General features: G+C 38.9%; 2 protein-coding genes across 2 annotated transcripts; both read right to left on the bottom strand.

Moving 5' to 3' along the window:
• Nucleotides 1–10,893: 10,893 nt before the first annotated feature.
• On the bottom strand, nucleotides 10,894–16,241 carry LOC143468949 (dipeptidyl peptidase 4-like). Its single transcript, XM_076966436.1, has 19 exons — nucleotides 16,007–16,241; nucleotides 15,833–15,938; nucleotides 15,612–15,735; nucleotides 15,338–15,462; nucleotides 14,838–15,040; nucleotides 14,394–14,527; nucleotides 14,116–14,231; nucleotides 13,889–14,033; nucleotides 13,650–13,796; nucleotides 13,438–13,565; nucleotides 13,275–13,358; nucleotides 12,983–13,151; nucleotides 12,654–12,811; nucleotides 12,417–12,541; nucleotides 12,177–12,302; nucleotides 11,977–12,042; nucleotides 11,800–11,900; nucleotides 11,589–11,696; nucleotides 10,894–11,423 (listed from the first exon to the last, which is right to left on the bottom strand). Exons 1-19 carry the CDS (start codon nucleotides 16,110–16,112, stop codon nucleotides 11,196–11,198), a joined length of 2,499 nt encoding a protein of 832 aa, XP_076822551.1. The 5' UTR covers nucleotides 16,113–16,241; the 3' UTR covers nucleotides 10,894–11,195.
• A 794-nt stretch (nucleotides 16,242–17,035) lies between these two features.
• Nucleotides 17,036–22,766, bottom strand: LOC143469537 (uncharacterized). Its single transcript, XM_076967273.1, has 20 exons — nucleotides 22,654–22,766; nucleotides 22,415–22,504; nucleotides 22,207–22,339; nucleotides 21,931–21,998; nucleotides 21,656–21,798; nucleotides 21,330–21,513; nucleotides 21,103–21,261; nucleotides 20,710–20,923; nucleotides 20,403–20,470; nucleotides 20,157–20,308; nucleotides 19,916–20,013; nucleotides 19,654–19,822; nucleotides 19,240–19,456; nucleotides 19,032–19,162; nucleotides 18,753–18,949; nucleotides 18,405–18,675; nucleotides 18,153–18,313; nucleotides 17,906–18,073; nucleotides 17,678–17,828; nucleotides 17,036–17,546 (listed from the first exon to the last, which is right to left on the bottom strand). The coding sequence occupies exons 1-20, from the start codon at nucleotides 22,706–22,708 to the stop codon at nucleotides 17,232–17,234; spliced, it is 3,144 nt and encodes a 1,047-aa protein (XP_076823388.1). The 5' UTR covers nucleotides 22,709–22,766; the 3' UTR covers nucleotides 17,036–17,231.
• Nucleotides 22,767–23,723: the final 957 nt, after the last annotated feature.

Here is a 23,723-nt window from a genome sequence, read left to right as displayed (position 1 = left end):
AACTTTGTTAACTGTTAACATAGAAATAAACAGACAAGATGATCACTTCATCGTCTCTGTATAACTACTAAGTTTATTAAAATATTTGTTACAAGTACAAAGTTCAATGAAAGGGGCAAAAACAAAGCCAGTATAACTAAGTTGTAATATTTGTTTGTGAAATTTCAGATAATAAAAGATCAAAAGATTAAATCAACTATATAATACATTGGATAACAAGGTGTTTGCCAACCTGATGGATACAGTTGAAGAAAGAAGCATGGTGGACTCTTTTGCTAATGCTGAAAACGTGCAGAATGTGCTTAGAATTGAAGATGATTTGGGCAATCCGCAGTTCAACATCGCATTGAATCCATGTGATAAGTTCAGAATGCTTCATAAGCATCAACTATATGATCGCATCATCAGCGAATGGGAACGTTATGTACAAGAGCAACCACAAAATCCAAGGCCCAAAGATGTACTGTGGATACCATATTATGTAGCGGATGCACATTATGCGATGCATCAATACAAGGAATCACTTTTCTTGTTGCAGTGTTTAGATGAAAGCGATATAGAAGATCCGGAGTTGGAAGGAGGAGTGATGTGTGACAAAACGAAGTGTTTGTATATGTTGGATCGCTTTCAAGAAGCACTTCAGTTCATTAGACGAGTCAAGACTGAAGTTTCCCACCTGAATTTATCTGACAGTGACAAATATTCACTCCGCGGTGAACTTGCTCACATTAGTGCTCAGTGTCAATATGAATTGAAAGAATATCAACTCGCAATTGATCAATACATGGAAGCATCTGAATATTTTGCTCGTGTCGATCAACGTGATGAGCCACTGAATGAAATAAGCAGAGCAACTTGCTTTTATAACAGTGGATATTGTTTATATAAGCTTGGTGACTATGATGCAGCAATAAATGAAGCAGAGAAAAGTCTTCAACATTACGAACAACACCATGGATCTGTGAATAACAAATGTATTTGCTATACGTTTTTAGGCTGGTGTCATCTTGAGAAATACAAATACGACAAAGCTTTAACATATTTCCAAACTGAACTTGATTTAAGGCTTCAGTTCGTTCCAAGCGAAAAACAAGATTCTGATGAAGACATCAAATTTGCTAGAATCAATATTCAGCTTTGCCAAAACTTGCTTATTCGTGATATGCAAGAATAATTTGTTGCTGCAGAGATAAATATAAAAATGTATATATTACGACATGATTCATCGTCAAACTTAGTCATCATAATCGCTGGTGACGCAATGAAACTGGTCAATACTTTACATCGTTTGTTCAAACTCATCTGCGCTTAAACTAAAAATCGTTCATCAGCGTCAATACATGTTTTGTGATTTCATAATTATGCTTTTTCAAACTTTGTTTTGCTGTAAATATATCTGGCATATTCACCCAATTATTCTTCATTGTTATTATTTATCAAATATGACGTCATAACACCAATTATCTTAAAATACCCCTGTAATATTGTGTCGCACATGACAAGATTTTTCGTTTTGAGGTTGTTCAACATTTTTAGTTTAATTTGAGCTGCATTAATGCAATTTGTTGTTTAGTTGTTTCAATGTCTGTGTAATTACAGAGACAACAAACTTTAGTTGTGTAATTGTGATTGAGCTGCGTAATTGTAGTATTGTAATTAAACTTCATGATTGTAGCTATATATGAAGCTAAAACAAGGAATTAAGATGTGGTGCACTGCAAGGTGGTCCAAACCCTGGTACGTGGGCCGCATGTTGCCTATGGACAGACTTTTTTTGGATTATTTAAATGGGTTGTTTTAGCCACATGCTGAAATAATTTACACTTATAAGATCATGGAATTATTTTCATTTCAGCGTAACAAACTACTTATTTTTCATTGCAAACAAATTAATAAGAATGGACACGTGATCCCACTTGTTTAACGACGAACAATGCCACTTAGGCAGTATGTAAAGATTTATTTGAAACTGTACATGTATAATAATGTACTTCATCGAACAGTATTAAGTTTGCATTCAAGCGGCCCACCGGGAAATTTCCCGAACTCCCAGCCTGAATCCCCTTGTTCTTGCGTGTTTTAAATCTTTCAACTTTGCTGCTTTTTCCGCTCATTATTTGCTGGTGGAATTGTTGTTTTATCAAGATGCAATGGTTAACATTTTATTTTTCGTTCCCCCACAGACCATGACGAAAATTAAAAATTGAAATACAAAACAAAACACGCAAGAGACCATGAACCTCACTTCGTGGGGAATGTATGGGTACAAGCGCAAAGTTGGAGGAGACATTTCCCCGTACCCCGCTTCCCAAACTAAGTGTGGTGCGGTAGGGAAATTCCCCCTTCTCCACAACTTTCCGCTTTTGCTGTGGTTACATATCATAATGGGAACCAACGTATAACGATGCTGTGCCACTTACAGCACATACACGCTAGACTGTCAGTTTGTAAGTATGGTCGTTTTAAGCAGCTTGCGTCGTACAACAGATATACGTCAGACTGCAGAGTAAGCTCATTTTCAGCAAGATCGTACCTGCACCAAACAACCAAAGTTGACAAGTGTTGGTGTGCATAATGCTTGGACGCAATGTGCACAGTTTCATTAATTTAATCTTTAAATCAAATAAAATATGATTGAGCATAAATTCTATGCCAGGCATTAAGTTCAAAATAACGCAGATAAATAGACATCATCGATAAAATAAAAGAGGCGAATTGTTCGCTGTTTCTCGATCCTGCGATCAAGGCAGTTAGAAATTAATTTACATAATACGATGATGCGTAAGTCTTCGATCTTGTGACCCAGTGAATTGAAATATTCAGCCTTGGGTTTATGGTCGGATCCTGCTTGACTATAAACAATAAGTTTAAATGTATGAGGAGGGTTTCAGCTATTTGGGTGTAGGTAGGCGTAGTAGAATCTACAGGTTTACGGTTTAATGAAATTTGTATTTTGTATGATTTGCATTGAACAAAGACTCCAAGAATATGACTGACGAGCATTGGCCAAACCAATACATTTTAAACCGCGTTCAACAGAAATTGAATCTAACTAAAGTGCAAATTCAATGCAAATGTTACTCGGATCTATAAGTGCGGAAATATCCAGAATTGTTGCATCAGAACATGTTCGATGGTTTACGAACAATGCTTCAAATGTGACGTATGCTTAGAACGCAACATTATTGTACAGAGAGCGCTTATTTCTAAACTCTCATAATCTCTAAAGTCTTGTTGTAACAGATTGACATAGAATCTGGTTGCGTGGCTGATCACGCAGCCATGCAACCCAACGTGACATAACAGAGCCATTAATCTCGAAATTAATAACTACTAACATTACGTGATAAATCGATTCATCAACATCAAAACAGTTTTTCATAAAAAGTTGTTTCATACACAACGTAATATCCGCTCACATTTTTGCACGATTGACAACGCCTACAAGTAAAAAGTTCCCGCTACAGTTCTATGGTTAGATATATATAAAGCTTTGATTCTCTTGTTTAGAACTTTATATATTGTTGTCACCAAGCTTACAGATTTAAAAAAAATTGAGTTGATAGTGTAAATGTGATGGTGGTGGTCGCAAGCTATTTAAGAACCGAAGTGCAGCCGTGTGCGCACGAACAGAAACGTGAAATTCTTTAAGAGAGCATCTGTGTTGAAATCAACTAAAAATGGTTTTATATAAGTAGACGTTAATTTAATATTCAGGTGTATATCTTAGAATAGTATTTTTGTGAAAGCAAACAAAAAAGCTAAATCAGCTTAAGTGTGAGATTTATCCCCAAAATACGAGAAAGTGGTGTTTTTTAGCTGAAAGATATTCATAAAACGTAGCTTCATAAAAGAACGTGGAACAACAGTGCTAGGTTGGGACTGGCCCTGCATTTACCATGTTTTTCCTCTTAAAAAGATAAAACATAATTGGACATATTGACATTGACATAGTGCTTGTTGCATATTACATTTGATCCCACCGCCAAAAGCTTGTTTTGCAAATGCGAGAAAACTTTCATTTATAGCTGGGTTATAAAGCTCAGAGCTATATCCATTGAGTGATTTTACGTGGCTGATTAAGAGTTGTTGTAGATTTTATAAGCAGCCTATCGTGTATGTTTTGCAGTATCTCCTAGCCTAGGGCATAAGCATTTCTGCATTTCATAATAAAGCAGTACAACGAGCTTCCGGTTATGACGTTCCCCACGAATCAATGTTTGGATCTAGTACCATGTGTTTTTACGTCCTGTCTTTTTCGTTGATCGCATTTTCTTGTTGGCAACTGGGGCGAGGTTTTTGAGTGACCTGGTATTCGAACGTAATCAAGCAATCCTTCCATCAAGCAGTTTTTGTACTTCTTGGTCGATTCATATTTTGCTTTTCTGATGATACTGGCTTGGTGTTACGAGTAAATGGCTCACCTGAATACATAATGTGATGTGCGATACCGTGCTTTGCAATTTCTGGAAACTTTTGCCAAAACTTGTCAATTCCGAAGACTCAGCTAACATTTTTTGATAATTTTCTGGGCGGTTCGATACCAACCAAGAAACGTGTGAAATTAGGGCATGCGTTCCCGTCGCACTAATTGCCATATGTTGGACCCAATCGCACAGGCTTGGTTGTGATGGAGTAACGACTAATTGAAAATAAGACAGAAAATTGACGCTCGAAATCTTTGTGAAAACGTCCGCTACAACCAAATTAAAAATATATTTGTGTGGAAACCAATTAAGATCTACATCTAAATGCTGTTTACCATAAACATTTTGTCCCGTTTGCAGCAAATTAAAAGATGATGGTTTGCGTTTTAGCATTGTTTGATCTACCTTAGTTACTGTATATTAACAGTAGGCCTATAGCATCGATATCAATCACGAAGCGAATATGATTAGTTGCATCGTAATAAATCAACAGAGAGTTATCACGAGTTGGTTCGTCCATGTCACGTGAATCCTTCCACAACGACCCTGTCAGTTTCCCTGCTCCGACCAAGTGGACCAGTGTTTGCACGTTCTCTTACATTTGCGCGCGTTTTCACCCAAGCGTCGTCTGATGCTCGGGTGGGTGATTACTATTTCCCGGTCTTCCGTCATGTCGGTGTCCGCTGCGGGTTGCCGTTTTCTCGGCCTCGATGGCACGAGTCATGAATTCTCCAGCTAGTTTTATTAAGTCGCTCTTGTAATAGTTGGAACCATTACGACGCTTTGCTACGTGGTGACCATAAACGAATTACTGTGAAAGTAATTATCGGAATCAGTGTCACTGGTGACGGATTTATCTTTTGAATGCGCTGGCGATGTCGCGATGTTGTTTTCAATGAGATATGTTCGAGGGGATGCTTCGTCAATTGTTGAAACGATCATCAAAATTTTATCGCCGAGATGGCGAAGGCTCATAATGGACGTGCTGCAAAATGCGGCGCCAACATTTTCCGGTAACGCTCTGACAAACCGTTCAATTGTAGACGTGCAAGAGATTCCTCACCAATGGCGCACAACAATTCCCGCTTTAATTGAGAAGGGTTTAAGCCTACGTGCGATAAATCTACTATTAACATGTTTGTGTCGTCTGAGCGCTCCTGAACGTTCTGTGTAATTAGATGCATAAACTTGTCAAAACACTCAGCGCTATCATGTGCTGGGAGGTCTGGCAGCGAGCGAAGTTGCGAGTGTGTCAGTTTCTCAAGGTCTAAAATATATCGTTGCAGTTGCGTTATAATATTACAGCTTACATTGAACTAAATTACACCACGATTCAAAGTCTTCGAAAAGTGGCTGGAAGAACTTTTTGGCAGCTAAAGAACAGTTGCAGGCGGCAATCTTCAACAGAACTGTATATGGGTGCAGTAACCCCATACCCGACTGGAATTTTGTGTAATAGTTGTTGTCTATGTTAACTATATACCGAATACGGCTGAATTTATACTGAGTCCGATTTTCTAGATGTATAATATCGAATATCGGAGCTCAATCATTTACTGAGTCTGGTTCAAGTTACATTTTGCATAAACTTTTGTGGACTTGTGTATTTCATAAAACATTTACGTTAATGAAATTTAAGTTTATATCGTACTTGTACGGATTTAAATTTCTGAACTACGAAAAAATGTTTTTGTGCGTTTTGTCCATTTTCAATGCTTTTGGTTTCAGATTATGGAGCGACCTTAAATGTAATTTAAAATCACATGGTTTAAATCAGAGGTAATTGATAAACTTCGCTGGTAAATGATAATATTTTTGTGAGAATAGCAAACTTTTCTTTGTGACAGAGCAATATATTTGTTTTTTTTTTCTACAACTTGGACAAGTGAACTTTGTAAGAGTTAATAATCACAGGTAAGCAACCGTGTTTGTTACGTTTACGTGAGACCTATTCGAGGTATAATTCCAAGCAAATAATTAACAAAGTCTTCTGACAAATTCGTTAATCACGACACAATGCTCTTCATTAATCTCATGATGAAAAGGGCGTTGTTGATGCTTGCTTCATCGTCCCGGTATTAGACTATTAGTGCGAAGTTTAGTGGAGTGTTTTTTATAAGCTCATTGGCTTGTAAAATCCTGGTCTTGATCACAACTAGGTTGATTCTAACCTAGCGCATAGTTTGCCAAGACCACTTAAGCTGGCGTTGTTTGACATTTGACGTCGGTCACAGTTAGTATTCTCCTGCGACAAAATGCTTCCTTTATCGTCTTTGTATAACTACAAAGTTCCATGAATGGCACAAAAACAAACCAACTTTCACTTTGTAATAACATGCTTGTGACATTTCAGATAATAATAAGTTGTTTCAAAAATTACAAAAGCAACCTGGTTGTTGCTGCTTGTCTAAATATCCTGAATATAAAAGAGTTAGATCTGCAATTACCTTCCTTTGTGTGCTGAGTCAACTGAATCCAAACTGCTCTTTAGTCTGCAGCCAAATTAGTTGGCTTAATAAAGCTCTCGATTGGTCGCTGGTGGAAACTGATAAGTTAAAAAGTAACAAATTTGAAAAGAAGTTGGTCTCAAGAAAAGGAGTTTTCACCAAACCGCTTCCAGCAACATTGTGCCACATAACGGAAAAGAGATAGAGAAACATATCAGTTAAGTTTGTTGCGTTGAAATTAAGATTTTGGTAAAATAATGGCAGGATCTTCACATGTAGTTGATTCAACGTGTGAACAAGAGCTGAACAAATTGGCCGAACAATTGAAACAATTTTTAGATAAAAATGGCAAAGAAACAAATTCAGAGAAATCTGCGTCCATCTTCCATCAGATGGGACTGCTCTATAAGGAACAAAGCAAGCAGGACGACTCCATAACAAAGAAGTTGAGTCTTATCAGAAGTGCTGCGCTTTTAAACGCTGCAGTGACCAGACAACCAGGCAACAAGCAATTCAAACAATCTCTCAGAGATTTCTGCTCAGATTTACTGAAAACAGCCGGCGCTAAGATACTTGATGCCGACCTGTTGAAAATTGCCCAGGAAGTTAAGGAAATGGTCAAAGAAATGAGAAAAAAAACCAATGAAAGTTTGCAGCAGGTAAATAATATCCCCTATGACGTAACAATAGATGAACAAAAAGAACTAGAAGCAGAAAAAATTACAAATATCAAAACAGTCCAAGCTCAGATAACTGAGAATTACAAAAATATGATGAAGTTTGTATCAAACGAATGCGAGAAAATAATGGGGAATCCCCCATCCAAATACTCCATTACCGGTATGGGTTCCCTTGCCAGATATGAGATCACACCTTATTCGGATTTTGAGCACATCATACTGCTGGAGGAAGGAGCGCAGGAGAAAGATAATTATTCCCAAGTATTAGAGTATTTTCGTTGGTTCTCTGTCATATTCCAAACCATCATTATCAACTTGCAGGAAACCATTATACCAAGCGTCGCCATTCCCAGTTTTAAGCACGTCACAAAGCCTGGTGAGAAAGAGTTCTTCGACGCTTTTACTAAACGTGGAATTAGTTTTGACGGCCTTATGCCCCATGCATGCAAACTGCCACTTGGTAGAATGGAAAGAACAAAAAAGAAACCATGGACAACCGAACTCATCAAATCAGTCAACGAAATGCTGACATATCTTGACAAAGATGAGGACTTGAAGAACGGGTACCGGATATCTGATGTTTTAATGAGCACTTGTCAGGTCTATGGAGATGAGCAGATATATCAACAGTTTACTGAGGGTGTGAGAAATGTTTTGCAAAGTGATCAGTCTTCACACCACGAAAGATTAATGCAACAACTCAACGAAGATTTGACAAATTTTGACGCTTTCAACTGTTTGAATGCACTCTTTGCAGACAGCAAGTTCAACATCAAACGACTTGTCTACCGCACCTCAACGCTGTTTATTTCAGCGTTAGGTCGATTCAACTCTATTGATGATGGCTCGTCATTTGCAATCATCGATCAACTAAATAATAAAAACATAATCGATGATGAAACCGCCCATCTCTTATCATACGCTGTTGCAGTGAGCTGCCAAGTTCGTCTCAAGGTCTACATGGAAAGAGAAAGCCAAGATGATTACGTTGGCGAAGAACAACTCTATGATGCATTTGATAACAAAGTGTTCGCCAACTTGATGGATACAGTTGGCGACAGAAGCATGGTGGACTATTTTGCAATCGCCGACAATTTGCAGAATGTACTTAAAAGTATAGATGATTTGAGCAATCTGAAATTCAACATTACACTGACACCACGTGATAAGTTCAGGATGCTTCGTATGCTTCAACTCCACGATCGCATCATCAGCGAATGGGAAAGTCATTCACAGGAGCAACCACCAAACACATCGTCTCAAGATGAACTGTGGATAAGATACCACGTGGCGCGTGCGTATTGCATTATGCATAAATACAAGGACTCACTTCTTATGTTGGAGTGGTTAGAAGAACGCGATATAGAACATCATTGGTTGAAAGGAAGAAGGATGCGTGAGAAAGCCTGTTGCTTGTATTACTTGGATCGCTTTCAAGAAGCGCTTCAGTTCATCGGACGAGTCAAGTCTGAAGTTCTCAACTTGAACTTATCTGACAGTGACAAATATTCACTTCGCGGCCATCTTACTTACATCAGTGCTTTGTGTCAATATAAATTGAAAGAATATCAACTCGCAATCGACCAATACATGGAAGTATCTGAATATTTTGCTCGTGTCGATCAACGTGATGAGCTATGGAAGGAAATAAGCAGAGCAAATTGCTTTTATTACATCGGACTTTGTTTATATGATCTCGGTGATTATGACGCAGCAATAACTGAAGCGAAGAAAAGTCTTCAACATTTCGAACAACACAATGGTTCTGTGAATGACAAATGTGAATGTTATTCATTGTTAGGTCGGTGTCATCTTGAGAGAGACGATTACGACAAAGCTTTAAAATATTTTCAAACTGAACTTGATTTAAGGCTTCAGTTCGTTCCAAACGAGAAACAAGATTCTGATGAAAAAATCAAATTCGCCAGAAGCACTATTCAGATTTGCCAAGAAAATTTGGAACTGGAAATGCTATATTGGATGAGTTTAACGATTTGATCTGAACTTAGGATCGTGTGTATTTTATTGATGAAAAATTTATCATCATATAATCGTTTGTGACGCAATAAACAGGTCAATGTTTGACATCGTTTGTTCAAGTTCATCTGCGTTTAAACTAAAAATCGTTCATCAGTGTCAATACATGTTTTGTGATTTCATAATTAAGCTTTTTCAAACATTGTTCTGCAGTAAATACTTCATGGCACTCATTTCATGTATTTTTTCATTAGTATTGTTGATTGTAATATGACGTCACAATAACAATTAACTTGAATTATTCTAATAATTATGCCCTTGAAAACGTTTTTAAATAGTTGAACATTTTTTTGCTTAGAAGTTGTATTTTGTGTTTAATTTGAGCTGCGTTGACGCATTTTGTTGTTTTGATTTCAATATTCCTTGTAATTATAGAGACAAGTAACTTCATGTTTGTAGCTGTGTTGTTGTCAATCTGTTGAAGTAGTCTATCACGCCTATGTGTAGAAACGATCATAATTCACTCAATAAACTCTTTGCAATGATTGAGCGAGTAAGCAAATTGACTTGCTTGTTTAGAAAGCGACTAAACATCTCTATACCCAACACCATATGCGTGGCAATATATGGGAGGCGTGAAAGTAAAGACGGGGTGGTCTGTAATACGAGCAGAGCAAACGTAATTGGTTGTTGAAGGAAAGCTGCTTAAGTAAGGTGTTGGAAGTGTTTTAACAATTAAGATAAGATGCTATTAGTTGACGGAATTTTCACTGCACTTAAAGGCTATATATCAGATCCGCGTTGAAAAGTTAAAGTTACTCACGATTACATAGCATGGCGCATGTTGTCGATACACATATATTATAAGTACTTGACATATGTAACGTATTGTGTAACGTATTTTAATTTTCATATAGTTCCAGTTTTTCACATTTTAGATTTGTTTGTGTTGTTTATACACCTTTTAAATTCCATTATTTTGAACCTGCCCTCGTGTTAAGCATGAAACAAACAACAATACCTCTCTATCTGAGGTCTGAGGGCAGTATCGCAGTTCATTATTTAACTAACTCTTAGAAATCTCCAATGGTAAGCGAGTTGCCTTGGTTTTACGGGTTTCCGTAGCGTAAGGTAGGTAACGTCTCCTGCGAAGTGCCCAACACCTGCGCTTTAATTGAGACTTCTGTTTGGATTCTTTGCGTTTTCAGCATTTCAGCATGGAGCTTACCTATTTGCACTATATTAACTATAACACCATGTGACAAATTTTAGTTGTGACGATTTTTTAATAATTTCTAAAACATATTGCTAAGTAAAACCTATTTCTGGCAATTTTTTGTCACAAGTGTTGTATAGCGTAAGGTGATATTATGTGGAGCTTAACTATTTGCGCTATTAACTATATATAATCTTGTCGTTATTCTTTCATTAGTTAACGTCATCCCATATAGAGTGAGGCTGTGGTAACAACACCGTGCGTTTGTCGGTTGCCATGGATTAGTTTCTTTCATGTTATTGCTTACAACTTACGATTCACAAAGATGGCATAGCAAGCAAATCTATGATTACGTTTTCAACCTTTTGAATTTATCTAATTGTAATCGATTGTGTTGACAAAACTCGATTTTTTAAAATCGAAGAAACTCCGTTAAAAAAACCGTTCTTCATTGTCTGTTGTCTCTTAGGTCATTACGTAACATCATGTCATCCTGGAACACAAAACGACTTTTCGATCTTGACTTCTTCTTCTGTTTTAAGGTCAAAGTGACGTCACTATTCATTTTCGGAGCGGGAAGATCAAAGCATCGACGGACTTTTGACGTCAGAAGTTTGTAGATGTGTCGGTTTGAATTCGGTCCGTAGTTGATCGAGTGAGCTTCATCGGCGTAATACTGCGATGAATTTGAATAAAATCATTAGCAATCTTTTTAGTGATAGTTTGTTGAAAAACACCATTAAATAAACATGAGGTTGCTTAGCAACTCATCACGAAACTTTCTCATGCGTTTAGGTTAAAGGAGCAACATTTTATGCGCAAAAACAAGAATTTTACTCACAAAGTTATCAAAGTCAACATTCGCTTCTATCAAAGCTTTTGAAATGAGAGCCGCGTTCTGGAAATGAACATTATCGTCAGCTGTTCCGTGTATGATGGAATAAGAGGCCTGTGACGTGAAAGAGCATGAGTTGGCTTTCCGTTTTAAGATTTAAAAAGACCAATGATCTTACTACATTTGAGATTTTTGTGGGACAAAAACTAGACTAAACCTTTTTGAAATTCTCCAAGTCACTGTTAAGGATGGAACACTTTTCATATCCATCCACGTTGTCCTCAGGAAGAGTCATGTATCGCTCGGTGTGGATGCTGTCTGCTCAAAACATTTTATTATTCTGAGTTACTTCCAAAACACAAGTACACGCACAGCGCTGCTAGTGGTAACTTACCGTAAAGAAACCTAGTCGCAAGTGGCGCCACAGCAAAACCGCATTTGAAAACCTCAGCCCCCTCAGCTGTCATAAACACACACATGACACGTCAAATCAAAGAACGACATAGTCTTACACACTGTACATGACCTCTTCAACCCAGAGCTGGGAACCAACTCCTAGAAACGTAACTTGTAACGATGTTGAGATCAACTTACAAATAGTGAAGGTTGTTGTATATCCACCGTAGCTCCATCCCCAGACGGCCATTTTTGTTTCATCTATCCACGGTTTAGCGGCAAAAAAGCTCCCCACTTCTGTGGTGTCCACCTTCTCAAGCTGACCTGGTCAAATTTCCTTGTCAGCGATTGGCTTCATGTGTAATTGAATCTTTGATATCGATGATGTTATCCCGTACCGTACAGAACAAGTCAGGTGAATATTTATGTTTTTCTTACCTATTTTTTTGTAAAGCATGTGGGCTATACCGTCGCCTCTGTACCCGCTTCCCCTTGCATCTAAACTTACAACGATGATGTCATATTGACTGACCATGTGAATCGGAGCCCAGCTGCGTGTCCACCTGACTCATGGAAGTGGAAACAAGTAAAGAGGGTTACAATTTGATCAAATTAAGGCAAGAGAGTGACAAAAGAGCAAAGCGACGTAAGTTAGCTGCTAGCTTGAGTCCTGACCTGTCTTGGACCTTCTGGTAGCCCGGTCCTCCGTAGACTTCGATTAAAAGAGGATATTTCTTGGAAGCATCAAAGTCCATCGGTTTATGAAGTTGATAAAGAATCTTGATTCCATTCTGGCTGTCTATCTCGCCGTATTCCTTAATCGGCCATTTTACCTAAATATTTTAAACACTTTGATGAGACTAAATCACTGGAAACAGAATAAAAGGCAAAACCATTATTTGCAAAAGATATTCTGTCTTGGTTATTAATCACAGAGTTCAAATTAGCAGATGACCAGATAGGCCTATATCGTAAGAAATATTGTTTGAATTGTGAAAACATACACTAGCTTTGTTGGCGATCAAATCGTCATTGTTAACGACCACTTCCGGTGGACCGTAGTTACCGTCGGCATCTAGCAGCTGAATGGTTGTCATGGGAACGTCAGGACCACCGCAATTCACGACGAGATACTTCAGCGTGGGGCTGAAACCGGGGTTTATCCACTGACATCTTTGGAAAAAATACAATTTTGTGGTAAAAAGAAAGCAGGTTAATTTACGACACCTAGCGTCAGGTTAAATATTAACCGATTAAGTTAAACTGTTCCGTCTTATTGACAAGCACCGAACCCACCGGTTGTCGTCAAAGTCGTTTCCGCAGGTCAAACAATCCCACTCTTCGGGCCTGAACGGAACACTAGTTGATGAGGCTTTGATTCTAGATCGTAAATACAAAACATTAGTGAGATAAAAAGAACTTTCAGTTGAGAATAGCAATAACTTGGGCTCGAAGTTACCGGTAAAGCTGGCGCTTCCTTGGGAGTGGGTAGGCTGAAACAAAGTACAACCAATCGTGATCAGCGTCATAACCACGAAGTGAAACAACCACGCTGGTACCGGTTGTTAGAAAAGTAGGTGTTTCTGCCTAAGTGAGTATAGAACCATGGATAAAAGACTTTTCGAGCGATAAAATCGTTGAAAAAAGTTTAAAAAAATAAGTACACGTTACCGTAGTTTCAATGAACGCAATGTGCCAATATCCTTCCGCATCTGACATGATGGTGAAATACGATTGGCTGCCGTCGTCACGCATGATTGGATCGAAGGGGGTTCCCCCGTTTCCAATCCATCCCGTTTTGCTCTCCTCTAACCCAGCCTACGTCATTGAACAATTGGAATGAATGGCAGATGGTTGACATGCCGCTTCAAGCCGAGTATATAAAGTTATCCTGCTGTATACTGAGTTACCTGGACGACAGAGCAATTCCAATTTTTACCGGTGCTGTTGAATTTGCAGAGTTGAGGAACTGTCTTGTTGGAAATGCGGTTCATCCAGTAAATTATGAAAGAGTTGGAGTCAGGATACCAGTAAAATCGACTGAAGAGATGTTCACTATAAGTAGAAGAGACAACGTTATCAGCTTACAGACATCCACATAGCATCTTGAAATCTATCATCACAACCTATAGCCCACCTTCCGACAAGTTCAACTGGCGCCGCCACACTGATGACGCTGTCATGAGCGGCCATGTAAAGCTTCATAGATACTGTTGGGTTTGCTGAGCCCGCTTTGGGATAAGCCACTTCGACCTGTACAATGACACAATGACAGTACAAGTAACACAAAGTTTAAGCAATGTCTCGTCTTGCAAATAAAACCTGATCTTTGCTACAGTGACGGTAAAACTTTAAGTCGAACAACATTTTCCAAGAATGTTAGATCACCGATAAATTTCATTGAAGTATATTCACCATGTCAGGGTATTGGAAGTCGCCATAGACCGAATATTCTATTTTATCTACCAAAGTGTCGTTGGTGACGAGGTAAGCAAGAAAACGGGAGTCAGGAGACCAAAAGATGTTGTTGGTTGTGAAGACCATCTCCTCTGCAACAGCCAGTTGCAAAAAAAATTAAAATCAAATGGGAAACGTCATAATAAAAACATGCAATAAGGAAATAATATTATACTATCTGGCAGATTAACTCTACTTCGTCAAAAGGTTTAATTCAATGGTTATCAACCGGCCAGTTGCGATTCGCTTAGGTGCGGGAGTTGTTGCACATTATTTACTAGTCCAGCGAATCCGGTAGTGTGTTGTGATGTCATTTTGAATTCATAAACTTTTATTATGCCCGGTACCATGAGATGAGAACTTTACAATACCGGTACCATGCGATGAGAAAGTGACTCTTACCTTCGTACACCCAGTCAGGGAGGCCATTTAGAATCTGGTTTTTTGACCCATCGTAAGTAATTCTGACCATCCCTGTTGGATACTTGCTCACGTCATCGATATAATAGAGGTCATTGTTGCGAACCCAAGTAACCCCGTGCCCTGTGGGAGACCACGTGATGTACTGAACGTCGGTTTCGGCAAACTCCAAAACTTGAGTTTCGCTGGTCATGCAAAACAAATAAATTCTTCAAGCTCATCAACCTTTCCACATAAAACGCATTCCTGATAAGCCAATGCAACTTTATCTAAGCCCGATTGCGTATGATGTTATGTTTGTCTACTGCAACTGTTATGCAATCAATTGTCCATTATCATTCCGGTTTTGTTTGCTTAATTACTTCAAGGTTTGTTTACTGGTTACACACCTGAAGTGCTTTTGCAAGTATGTGAGAGATAACTCGTTAGTGGCTTGCATAACGCTACCTAGGATAATCCAGTTGCTTGTGTTTATGGCTTACTCTGATATTTGATAGACAACATATGAACCATTGTAGGAGTATCTCCACTGTTTGATGTACGCGGTTCGTACCAGTAAAAATTCTTCATCCTGTGAAAGGGACCAACCTGATCCTCCCGTGTTTTGCTGAACAGTTTAAAGAAAAAAAAATCGTCTCACTTCAATTTAAAACAAATATGGACAAAACGTTGACGTGCCAATTGTGTCAGCTGGACATAAAATAGAATTTCTGCAAATTGCAAAATTACTGCTTGTAAATAAGAACGTGAACCTACGTAAAACTCATTATCGACAACGACGACTGACGTGTTGGTTTCGAGATCAAATTTCTTAATTCCTTCGCTATCTCGGTACAGATATTCAGAAGCTGAAACCCAGTTAGGATAAAATGAACTGTATCTGTTAAAAAAGGTGCACATGAAGCGATATGAATATGACGTAAGTGAACAAATTTGCAGACAACAAACTTCAATTTTGACAAAGAACTTCCTCTTACGAAAAACTTGATGAGTAAATGTCGTCAAAGGTGAAAGGAGGCAGATCGCTCGCTGTTTGGTCAGGGATGCCTTCACCTTCAGCTGCTCCTCTCTCCAATAACGATTCTACAAGAAGGGACATCCGATAAAATTATATGGACTTGAACTAGTTCATAAAATGTATCAATGCTTACTTTTCACTTCTGTGGGAAGCTGCTTGCTCTTGAAGTAAAAGATAGTTACAAGAGTAATTAGAATAGCAATTATAATAGCGGCACGTAACTTATACTTTAAATTCATATTTTTCAAATTTTCCAATATCTTCCTCTAAGCTGGATCTCTGTAACAACCGCAAGTGTTATATAATACCCGCATTGGTGCAGAGTATTTCCATACGACCTTCGACTCTCACATAGAACTCTTTCCTTGTTAAGTCTAAATGTTAACACTTTGAACGTTTTTGAATCTACTTAACCTACGTTAAACTTTCACAAACTGTAAGCCGCCATGTTTTTACACATTTTCTGTTTCAGTGCGGCCAACGAAGTTTTGATTGAATTTAATTAACTAGTTCGTCAAATAGCGAAATTCCTGGCGGCCAAACGTCATCATTGAACACTTTTATTGGTCAAAGGACTTTAGTTGCACGGTTTATTTATCCAGAGAATCAAAGTTAATAATTAAATTAACATCGTTCAATGACGGTCGTGCCACCATATAAACGTGCTAAAGGGTTATATCATTGCGCCCAACATTGTCATGACAGTGCCAACCTATCCTATGCTGATGCAGTTGAAGAGAGATGGATCTCTTGTACACTGCATGAGAATGATGCGCATTCAAGGGTCACTCCGGCTTCGATTCTCACTTTCATTGCCTTGGCTTATATTTCATCTTTAGTTGACTTACCTTTTGCCTAAATTGTGCTTTTTTTGTTTTTACTTGCAGATATATCGAGCTGTGGACGCAGCAAGTTTTTACTACGGTGGTTGTTCTATGCGCAAGACTTTCAAGTGCTAAACCTTTCTTTCACAAGTAAATTAACAGTCTTCGCACCACATTAACATTAACTTGGCAACGTTTATTTTATCATGATTTAAACGGACCCTTCGACACAAAAATATTAATCCGACACGAAACCAAAGAACCTCACCGAGAAAAAATGTAACAAAATCATCACCTTGTAGTTGTTTCTCACTTTTGTATGAACAAATTTACTAAAACACCTTTGTCAAGTTTATTTGGATCAGGACGATATTTACACGGTTAATTACATGTTGTATCAAACAAACTGAATGTTCTGATCTGCAAAGTTTATGAAGCAGACACTAAGACAGACACAACAAACTAAAACAAATCATTGAATCAAAATGTGCATAAAAGAGGTGAAAGATAAAGAAATAACCGCAGGGCACAATTTTACATCAACACCAGCGCGGCAAACAACGTTGGAAACAATAAAAGCAAGAAACTCATTGTAAGCGATGCAGCGTTGCCGCCAGGTGGGGTGCAGTTTCCATTATCAGCTCTGGTGCACGGTGTGGTAGAAAGTTCGGTTGTATTCGTTACATCAACATTCGTAACGTTAGTAGTTGGGTTTGGTGTTGTAAGGGGCCGTCTGGGTCCCAGGTAGAATTGGGTTTTGTCCCAGAAGTCGCAGATATCTCTATTAGAATCGAACTCAACGTGCCCAGATGGAGAATCTATGACCAACATTGGCCATGACATCAGGACCTGAAGAGAATTTTCAACTGATCATCTTGTATGCACTTTGGATAAAAACTCAAGGTAATGACAGTTAAAGAAAACCTTTGTTTTTTCTTTGCACTTTAAAACTTTATTCGGGAAAGAAACTGTAACTCTACCTGATCCGAAGCTTTATATGGCGGCCAAGAAGTGTTTTCTAACCCGTGCTGACTTCCACTTGAGCTGGATGGGTCTCCAGATCGAAGAAAGTTTCCCCAATAATAACTGAACTGATCAACAGAGCCAAGGTCGCTTGGGCTAAAGTTGTATCTAGGGAAAGACGTCATAACTCGTTACACAGGTTTTAAATTTTAAAACCTAATTCTTTAGTGATTTGAAGCACTCACTTAAGCAAGGGTGCGGTTCGGAAGAGGAAAATAACCTCTTCAAAATGAAAGTTGGATCTGCAAATGTTAGGAGTATACTGGAAAGTACTCCTACACGAAGGATTATCCATAGCGTGTTTGAAGGAATACATGAAAACATTCCCTGACGTGGAATCGTTGGAAGTTATCCTGTAAGGTAATGGAAGATTAATTTGCATGGTTCGATACAAATAAGCAATAAATTGGATGAAAGAACGCCTGATGCTACCTGGCCCAAGCTCTTTGAGGGCAGGTGAACAAACCATCAGTGAGAAGTTTGTCTAAGACAGGTTTGTAATCTTCAGTGTGATTATTTTCCTGCGCGTAACTTTCATATCTTTCAACCACCTGCCTACCGACATCATCCCCCAAAGCTCGAACAACAAAAGCCTGGAAAGAAATTAAATGTTTTGTCACCTTATTCGACTAGTTCTACCTTTTATTACTTTTGCTTACAAAAAATAATTCTCAATATACTTACTTCAAAAGCTTCCTGTCCAATTTTGTAGTGTTTCGGGAATTGCGCGGACACCAGGGACATTTCGTCACTATTGCTTCCTATTATGACGTTTTTGCCGTTGTTATGCCAACCGCCATTTTGGAAATATTGGATTGGATCTTGAGTGAATTCCTCTCCGTCAATCACGGGGGCAAAAGTCTCAAGAACAGTGAAAAGGTCAAAATTGTTGGCTCCCATTCCTAGAATGTACTGGAAAAAATCGATGCCGAAAACTGGAGCCCGTTGCTGGTTTCTATAAAACAAAATGTATTATTTGTATCTTGTTTTTCATTTTTGATCCTGGGTCACATCAACTTCCAGAATGTATACCTCAAGCAGGCGATGTCAGTGCATCTGGAAACCTCCAGGAGTTTCTTGGTCAAGTCCAACGCCTCTTCCCTTGTCCGATACTTGAACGAACCGGGCCAGCTTTGCAAGATCGCTGATTGGAAGAGTGGAGCGCTCTTTTGCGACATCAAGTGGAACATGACCGACTGTGCCCCGGCGTTGTTGCCAACGATCGTAACCTTTGTGAGGTTGAGAAGAAATTGTTTACAAATGATCAAGGTACAATTTGAATGTTTTCAGTAAATTTTCTTATCCTCTCACCCTATTACTATCTCCACCAAACTTTCCGATGTTTTCCTGCACCCACCGCAGCGCGAGCTGTTGATCTGCGATGCCCTGGTTGCCGTTTATGACCTCATTTCCGTCGTCATACACAAGGAAACCCACTGCCCCTATAATAGCAACATTTAGGAACTTAAGATGTATTTTCGCGTTTGCTGAACAATGGATTATGTTCAAGATTTATTACCCAGTCGGTAGTTGACAGTAACAACAATGGTGTTTGTGACGTTGCTCAGATATCTTCCATCCGTGGTTGGTGAGGTTCCTGCTCCGTTGTAGAAAGCGCCACCATGTAGGTAAAACATCACGGGAAGTCGATCACTCGGCGGCAAAAGAGCATTTGATAAGTCGACGGTTGAAGGAACGAAGACATTGAGCAAAAGACAATCTTCAGAATCAGTAGGCTGAAACAATTGATTTACTGTGATTGCTTGATGTGTGATTGTATATTGTTGATCCACTCGAAGCAAAATTTCGATTTTGGGTCAACCACATGTCGTTTTAAAGATTCAAAAACTTTTCTTCACAAAATTTTTATAATACTGCTCCGAAAACATGACTGGAAAATTGAAAGAGGAAACTACCAAGACATTAAACTTACTTGTGTGAACACGTCGCTCGGGCCGCTTGAGCTTTGAGCTTGTAAACCCCGGGAGCTGTCAAACCCCATGTTCGTGTAACAGCACGGTCGGGGACAGACACGGACGTTGCGATCTGTGACGTCAAGCTCACTTCCAGCGTAGTCATTGGCGGGAAGTGGAGGCATAAACCTAAATGGCAAAGACGTGGTTTTTAAATAGTCAAGAAGTTTTGTGTCTTTTACCAAAAAAAATATATTTAGAAATTTTCAAATATTAAATTACCTCAAATCTCCAACAGGAGGTTGTGCATATGGAACTCCATAGAACGCATGAGCTTCCGGCAACCTGATACCTTTTAGCCGCCCGTTTAGTGTAGTAGCCTGAAAATTAAATTTACGTTTTTCATGCATTCACAATGTATGGGGAATCTTTCCACACTAATGTATATTGTACGCAGTTTGTGTGTTCGAGCATAATGTTATCGCTATAATGATAAAAACGAAAATAAAACAAAGCAATCTACCCATGCTGGATTGGAATCGATATAACCCTCGTTAGTCGCCACATCGTAGGCCAAATTGTTTGTGTCCAGGATTTGGTTGGTGTACCCAGTAAAGGCAAAAGCAGAACTTTTGACAATGTCAAGCACAACTGAGTCAGTATTGGAGACGTAGGCTGCAGCGAAAAGAAAAACGCGTCAACACCATTTTCAATAAAGCATCACATTACATTGGTTTTGCAACGAAAGATTGGGTAAAAAATAGGCTACCTTTAATTTGGGCTTGTTGTTGAAGGTCAAAATCGACATAATTATGACAACTCCGATTGCAAACTGGGCTAAAAGATTGAAAATATTTTAATGACCTTGCAATAATTATAAGTTATTTAGCAAACCCACAAAGATATAACTCATCTACATGTCTCTTATTAGCATTCGTCCTTATGGGATTTTCCTGGTTATATTAAATTGCTCATAAACCAGGGGAAATTGCAAGCGAAATCTTTCAAGAATGGAAATAAACTAAATAGAAGTATTTAAAATGTACAGTTTCTGCTTAAATCTTGCCTGGACTTACCTCGTGAACTGGCTGGTCTGTCTTATGCACTCCGGGTGACACGTTTCACAATCGCCAGAGTCAACGTAGAGCGGCCGGTACATTTCCAGTGGACAATCTTCGACGCAGGCACCATTAAGTTTAAAATTTCGGCAGCTGTCGCAATTAGTCGGTCCAGGTCCCCGGCAAGTAGAGTAACATTGTCGGTCACAGGAGAAGCAGACTCTGGACGTGGCTGAAATATATTTAAATGATTTGGAAAACTCTCTTTTTAACGTCGCTTTTGTTATGAATGAACAGGCGCTCAAGTACTGTATTATACACGGCGCAGTATAGTAGAAGACAAACAAATAAAATATCTGTACGTTATGGACGGTTACAAACAAATGGAAATTAAAAGCACAACTTCCCTACCCGAGTCAGGAGCGTCGTATATTGAAGTGCCTCTCGGGCAACTTGAAACGCAACCTCCATTGAATACTTTGTTGACACAATCCAAGCATCCGGATGAATCGGAATCCCAACATCCATCATCAGTGCATTCGTCAGCGCATCTGTCTCTACCTGGGTCGCCTGTTTGTACATGGATTTACTTACAGGCTGTTACGGCTACAGCTTGAAAAAACGTCAAATTCACTCACAAGGTGCGTAAGCGGTTGCATTGTTTTGTAACAACACCCCATTGTTATAACCATCGCTTTGAATTGGACTTCGAAGTACAGAGTTCCAGATGACGAGCCTGTCGTAGCAGAGACCGTACAAATAGCCGATGAAAACGTTTCCGCGCTCGATTGACTGAAGTGATTTGAAACCGAGATTCCAATTCTGCCGACACAGACATCATTGAACAAAACGAACAAAAGAACTGGGAAGCAGCTGCCTTAGCCTATAATGAAGATTGCTGCCACACTAAATGCTTGGTGGCAATTAAGGCTTTCGTTTGGTACAAAGTTTACAAATGACTTACAAGTCCTTGAGGGTAGGTACCATTCAAATCAACATACAAGGCTATGACGTCATTATACAGGGTTTCTCCTTCAATTTTTCGAAGATTCTTGAAGAGACTGAAACTAGGTTGGTACGTTGGCCAACCTTCGATGCGCAGATGACCTTGGTAACAACATAAAAGCTTTGAAGAACGTCATATACTACGTCATATATACGTCATACTATGTCTATACGTCATATACTCCAACGACATTTTGTCGAGATGTTTACGTTTTTCCAAACCTATCTGCATACCTTTAATGACCGTAATATTCTCCAATGCCAACAAATCGTATGACGTCAACAAACGGCGTCTGTCAAACCTGTAAAATATTTTGATAATTACGTAAAAAAAGGATTAAAAATTTACACAAATTACGTTTAAGGTGAATGACTTTTAGTATTTTGCATAAAGCAAATGCCTTAAAAGAGGAATCTACATCTGTACTTTACAGTATCTGTGGAAAGGCTTAAGACTATCACGCCAAACATGCTCTTCAGAAAGCAATTTGAAAAAGCAAAACAACTTACGCACGAAATGCAGACGACTGAAGTACCAAGTTGCCATTGACAACGTTGCATCCTCGGAAATTTTCGATGTTGTCAGCGTTCACACTGGTGGCGTCAGAGAGCGGACCATTCGGGTGTCCAACCCCGTAGCATTCTAATTACAAATAAATCATCGACTCGTAAGACATGGGTTACAACAGACATTGCAAACTAGGCTTCCGCAGTTTACCTTTATTACAAGCGTTGCCGTCGCAAGGGACGCATTGATTTACGTCAAAGATAAACCCATCTAGGCAAGCACGTGCATCAACACCAACACCTGAATGAAAGGTATAAAACTAACAACGCTCAATGGATTCCATCGGACAAAAGTGTAGTTACGTCATAGCTATGAGTAGTAATAACTTATGCTACAGTTTTTCATGGTGTAAACAATCATTAAACCAAATTAGTACAGTTGGCACTTACATTGATACGTCACGATGACGTAGGAAAGTAGCAGGTAAGCAAAACTTTTCAGCATGACTTTATGTTTATCGACTTTGAACAAATCTGTCAAAAGCAGCAAAACATAAAAATTTTTATTTTGCAAGCAGCACAAATCGTTAAAACAATAATCCTTTCCACCTTAGGTCTATTATTCGCAGGAAGCGACGTCGCCTTAACCTGGAGAAGCTATTAATTATCGCCGAGATCAAAGTTATATTTTGTTTGAAACAAATCGATTGTAATAGTAGTAATAATGTAATTGTAATAGCGTTAATTGCTTTGAAACTAAACTTTCTAACAGAGACAAAGCCGTAAAATTTTTGACCAACCAACTTGATTTCCTGAACTGCCTCTAATCTGACCGGCGGTTTACTTAACGTTTCAAACACGTGGAGATTCTCAACTGAACTACGTTGTCCCGTGGAACGATTTTATAAAGTTCAGCCGCAACCGAAACCGGCTGACATCATATTTAGGTCTCGCCTGTTGCCGACAAACGATGAAGAGAAAAACAACTTTGCTCAGTTCTGGGATTTCCGAAATATCTCTTCATACACTAATTTGGCTCGTACCATATCTAGCCTCATTATTAAACGCTGTGTAACATGGCATACGCTGCAATACCGGATTATAACGATCAGTTAAAGCCTGTGCGTGGAAAATCGTGACATCAAGTAACATTGCCTGCAGTCACGCCGACTAAACGTGCTTACGTCACTAAATAATAAGAAGTTCGATTTCGGCGAAGTGAAGCCGGTTAAGGTGATATTAGTCAGACTTTTTGTAGAACGACTAAGCCGCAAGCGTTATAACTTAAATGAAGTCCAATCGTGTCGATGGATTAATACGGGGTTATACGATTTCGCTTTGACTTGCATGCGATGATTTTCGACAAACACGACCCTTTGGTGAACGCGGGTCGCTACACTGAGTTTTGTGTTTGGTAAAACAACTTTAAAATTTCATTGCAAAAAATGAAAATATAAAGATGAGATGGAAATGCAAAATTAGGAAACATTACATTTCTCTTTTATTCCATTAGCTGCGAG

This window comes from Clavelina lepadiformis, chromosome 8, assembly GCF_947623445.1.
Source record: "Clavelina lepadiformis chromosome 8, kaClaLepa1.1, whole genome shotgun sequence".
In the NCBI taxonomy this organism is placed as follows: Eukaryota; Metazoa; Chordata; class Ascidiacea; order Aplousobranchia; family Clavelinidae; genus Clavelina; species Clavelina lepadiformis.
This window is presented reverse-complemented; position numbering and strand designations above follow the sequence as displayed.